This window comes from Oryzias melastigma, linkage group LG9 (assembly GCF_002922805.2).
Source record: "Oryzias melastigma strain HK-1 linkage group LG9, ASM292280v2, whole genome shotgun sequence".
Taxonomy (NCBI): Eukaryota; Metazoa; Chordata; class Actinopteri; order Beloniformes; family Adrianichthyidae; genus Oryzias; species Oryzias melastigma.
Window position 1 is genome coordinate 32,565,420 of NC_050520.1, and position 5,230 is coordinate 32,570,649.

At 43.0% G+C, this 5,230-nt stretch overlaps 1 protein-coding gene across 1 annotated transcript; it reads left to right on the forward strand.

Annotated features, from left to right (window-relative positions):
* Window positions 1–344: 344 nt before the first annotated feature.
* LOC112148144 (tubulin beta-1 chain) lies at window positions 345–3,058 on the forward strand. Its single transcript, XM_024274978.1, has 4 exons — window positions 345–502; window positions 1,290–1,398; window positions 1,485–1,595; window positions 1,679–3,058. Exons 1-4 carry the CDS (start codon window positions 446–448, stop codon window positions 2,737–2,739), a joined length of 1,338 nt encoding a protein of 445 aa, XP_024130746.1. The 5' UTR covers window positions 345–445; the 3' UTR covers window positions 2,740–3,058.
* Window positions 3,059–5,230: the final 2,172 nt, after the last annotated feature.

The window sequence follows — 5,230 nt, forward strand, 5'->3', positions numbered from 1 at the left end:
TGGCTTTAAAACACCTCGATCACTTGAATGTTCGCTTGTTTCCTATTAAAGCTCGGTCAATAAAATGTTAAAACATATAACAGTTTGTCTGCAACACGTAAGGTGGCACAATAATGAGCTGTCCATATAGACCGTTTACTCAGTATCAAGCTCTGCATTTCCGTTCCGCCATTGAAAGTGAATGACGTATAACTTCTGCGGATTTTAGTTTGCTCACGCGTTCGCGTTTGAAGTGAACGACAGGGAAGGTTGACCAATAGCAAAGAAACACTTTCGGATGTGATTGGGTGGCATGCCCCTTCCAAATATTCTAGCCAATAGGAACTTCCAGATGACAGACGCGGGCGGGGCATGTCTAATAAAGTTGGGTGTAGTTCCGCAGAAGGCGCATTATCCGTAGACGAGAAGACAGAGATTTGTGCTCGCCCGACTAAAATTATCAAATATGAGGGAAATCGTGCATCTTCAAGCTGGCCAGTGTGGAAACCAGATTGGTGCCAAGGTAAGCAAAATGGTTTACTGATAATTACGAATTTCTGTTTAAGTAAAAGTCCGCGTTTTCCTTTCCGACCGCCACCGCTTTGTGCTGCCTAAACCACACCCTGAAAACGTCAGCGTGGCCTACTTTACTGTTTTACACCAAATATTCAGTTTTTAGTTGTACATTTATGATTTATTATGAATTGCAATTGTTTATACATAAACGCTATTTAAAACGAAATTATACATAATTATGATATTTTCAACTCTCTTTATCTGTTGAAAATTTTCATTGCCTGATTTAGAATTGGTGTTATGTATGTATTTTAGTAAAGCTGCAGTAATCCGGTTTTCTTTTAGCAAAAATCGGGCATAGTGCAATGCTGAGGCCTTAATGCAAAACGAGGGAAGCAAAATGGCAGAGAGGGTGAAAAAAAAAAAACGGAACTTCAATGACTTCCTTCAAGATGTCGGACGAAAAGAGCTTCCGCCATTAAATGAGAAGTTAATCTATATTGTTTTAGGAGATAATTATTTTATTTATATGGCGCGTTTCCCCCCAGCTAAGGCCTACTCACCCGGCATTGCCGACGAGGCGGTTAGTGACGTATTCGCTAAGTTTCAAATTTGCAAGTCATCCAATAGAGGGCCGAAGCGCGCGCTCGCTTTTTCAGAGAGGCGGGAAAATGCCTGGTCTGAAACCGTTCTGGGCCTCCCTCCTCCCATCCTCTTCCCTTGGAATTGAATGCGTTTTTTATCCTTTTACACTTGTGAACAGAACTCTTGAACTACATTTCTATCATTTGTAGTTCTGGGAGGTCATCAGTGATGAACATGGCATCGACCCCACCGGGACATACCATGGAGACAGTGACCTGCAGCTGGACAGGATCAATGTTTACTACAATGAAGCCTCAGGTACATTATTTTCTGCACCACCAAAAAAATAATTAATTTAAAATGACGAATTAAATAATTTTTCTCTATTTTGATTTGCTGTAAAGGAGGGAAATATGTCCCCCGTGCTGTGCTTGTGGATCTTGAGCCTGGTACCATGGATTCTGTGAGATCTGGACCTTTTGGTCAAGTTTTCAGGCCTGACAACTTTGTCTTCGGTGAGTTTTTTTTTTTTAAATAAACATTTAATTTTTTGATTTACCATTTGTAGGTTTAATATATTGATTTATTTCCCCCGCAGGTCAGAGTGGTGCTGGAAATAATTGGGCAAAGGGTCACTACACTGAGGGCGCAGAGCTGGTTGACTCTGTCCTCGACGTAGTTAGGAAAGAGGCAGAAAGCTGCGACTGCCTTCAAGGCTTCCAGCTTACTCATTCTCTTGGTGGGGGTACAGGGTCAGGCATGGGCACCCTCCTGATCAGCAAGATCCGCGAAGAATACCCCGACCGCATAATGAACACGTTCAGCGTAGTGCCTTCCCCTAAAGTGTCCGACACTGTGGTCGAGCCGTACAACGCCACATTGTCAGTCCACCAGCTTGTCGAGAACACAGATGAAACCTATTGCATCGACAACGAGGCGCTCTACGACATCTGCTTCCGTACTCTCAAACTCACAACTCCTTCATACGGTGACCTCAACCACCTAGTCTCTGCTACGATGAGTGGCGTCACCACCTGTCTGAGGTTCCCGGGTCAGCTTAACGCAGATCTGCGCAAACTGGCAGTGAACATGGTGCCATTCCCTCGTCTGCACTTCTTCATGCCAGGCTTTGCCCCCCTCACAAGCAGAGGCAGCCAGCAGTACAGGTCGCTCACAGTGCCCGAGCTCACCCAGCAGATGTTTGACGCCAAAAACATGATGGCCGCCTGCGATCCCCGCCATGGCCGCTACCTGACAGTGGCTGCCATCTTCCGCGGCCGCATGTCCATGAAGGAGGTGGACGAGCAGATGCTGAATGTGCAGAACAAGAACAGCAGCTACTTCGTCGAGTGGATCCCCAACAACGTCAAGACCGCCGTTTGTGACATTCCTCCCAGAGGCCTCAAGATGGCCGCCACCTTCATCGGCAACAGCACGGCAATCCAAGAGCTGTTCAAGCGCATCTCTGAGCAATTCACAGCCATGTTCAGGCGCAAGGCCTTCCTCCACTGGTACACAGGAGAGGGAATGGATGAAATGGAGTTCACTGAGGCAGAGAGCAACATGAATGATCTGGTTTCAGAATACCAGCAGTACCAGGAGGCCACAGCTGACGAGGAGGGAGAGTTTGAGGAAGAGGGCGATGAAGAGCTTCAATAAGTCACCCCCCCCCCCCCCNAATGTTAGCAAGTTTGTTCCAGAGAAAAATCTTTTCAAAGTGGTTGCAGAGAAAATCTTTTGTAATTTGTTGCAGTGGAAGATGTTCCAAGTTGGTTGCTGAGAAAGGTCTTTGCAAGTTGGTTGCTGGAAAAAAATATTTCCAAGTTTAAGAAAATTGCTTGCAAATCATTTGTAATTTAAAAATTCCTCTCCTGCTTGATGCATGTCCAAGTTAATAGCACCGGGAAAAACATTCTCACACGTCTACTGTAAACCTGAGTCCTTTTCAGTGTTTCAAATTAAAAGGTGTAACATGTAATGGTTGTCTCTGTGCTTTCTTTCATACTTGGATTACACCACCAACTACATATTTTTAAGCGCCTATAATTTGCACATCCTGTGCAAGTGTGTGTAAAGATTATAAATTGGTAAATTTTAATCCAGAAATTCCATAAACCACACTTCAGTGAATATGTAGTGTTGACTTTGTCCACTAGATGACAGTGTGGGTCTTTTAAATTATTCCAGCAGTATGTATAACCACACAAATTGAGTAAAGGCAATTATACATTTTTTTTTAATACGAACACAAATGTATCACCCTTAAATCCCTCTACCACAGTTAAACTCTGGGCCACAAGGGTCAGTTTTCTACATGTTTTCCAATGAAACTCCCACTGATGCTCTTTGGCTCAACACCTGATCCAGGAAATCCGCAACAAAGCAGGATTTCTCACCATGCTTACCTCATCCGTTGTGGGTGGAGCCAGCTGCTAATGGTGGCGTCCCTTCTGCTCTTTCAGTGATTCATACATTAATGATTAGGAGGGGAGAGGCGTCCGAGCTCCCTAGGGAGCTGGTTTTCCCGCCCAAGCTGAGGCTCATGCACTTTATGCTCCTGCACATACTTTCCTGTCTCCAGCAGGAGGTGGTAGTGTTGTGGTCTCGTTGATTGTGGGGGATGTAGGGTTGAACCCAATCTTGCTGCAGCCCTGGGGTTCACACCTTCCTTACTAAATTGAGGAACTTCTTGGTACATTATAGTAGGAAAAAAAGTCTGCATAAATATTAGGAATACCCCAACGATCAGTTTAAATATGTGCAGGTTTGAGGTACTATGAATGCTTCAAAGTGTTTGAATGGATATTTCAGTGTATAGATGAGTGTATTTGGGCACAAAAATGCAGCCCTTTTCAAAATAAATGTTGACTTCCTGTAGTTCCTCTTTTTCTCAACCAGAACCCCTGACTAAAAGTAAAATAAATTAATCAGATTATATATAAAGTTTAGTTTAAAATACTAACATTCACACTTTCAAAAAGTTTGCAAATATTTGTTTTTTTGTTTGTCGTTGTGTTCAGTACTACATTAGTTCTGTCATGCAGCTGCACCGTGCCTTGGAAAATAACCTAAGATGACTAAAATATAGAATTAAAAAACAAGTACTCTTCACAGAGGTTAAGACTTGGTCTTAACATCTGACTCAACTAGCGCTCACCACTCCCTGGAAGGAACTGATGGAGGGGGTGGTCCACTGTGAGTCAGAGGAAGTGAGCTGTGAGGGCTTTGTGGACAATCAGTCTTCCAGTCAGGCTTCAGAATCACAGCACTGAGACGGCTCTGACCAAAGTGACTAATGATATACATTTGAATACAGGCAGTGGAAATATGTCAGTGCTAGTTTTATTGGATTTCAGTGCAGCATTTGATACAGTTGGCCACCCTATATTACTAAGACGACTGGAAAACTGGGTGGGTCTCACTGGGCCAGTACTAAACTGGTTCAAAACGTACTCAGAAAACAGGAAATATTTTGTGTCAATTGGTAACTTCACTTCTAGGCCAATAGAAATTACATGTGGAGTACCCTAAGGCTCCATCCTGGAACCACTTCTATTTAACATCTACATGCTCCCACTGGCCCAGGTTATAAAGAACAACAACATTAGTTACCATAGCTATGCAGATGACACACAGATATATATTAGACTGACACCAGGAGACCGAGGCCATGTACAGGCTCTTGGTAAATGTATTGAGGACATTAATGACTGGATGTGTCACAACTTACTTCAATTAAACAAAAACAAAACTGAGGTTATTGTCTTTGGGGCTAAAGAAAAAAGGTTGGACGTCACTACAGAGCTTCAATCTATTCAACTAAAAACTACCAACCAGGCCAGAAACTTGGGTGTAGTGATGGACACAGACCTACATTTTGATTAAGGCAGTTACAAAATTAGGCTAGTATAATCTCAGGAATATTTCAAGGATTAAAGATCTGATGTGTAAGCAGGACTTGGAAAAACTAGTTCATTTAGTTGACTTGACTACTGTAACTGTTTTTACAGGACTACCAAAAAAAAAAAAAAATCAATCAAACTCTGACCCTGGGTTGTTCTCTAAGGACAAGTCAAAGCTGCACCTTCAAGGTGTTTCTAAATAGATTAGGTAGAACATCATGCAAAGATACGACAAAGGATGCACTTTG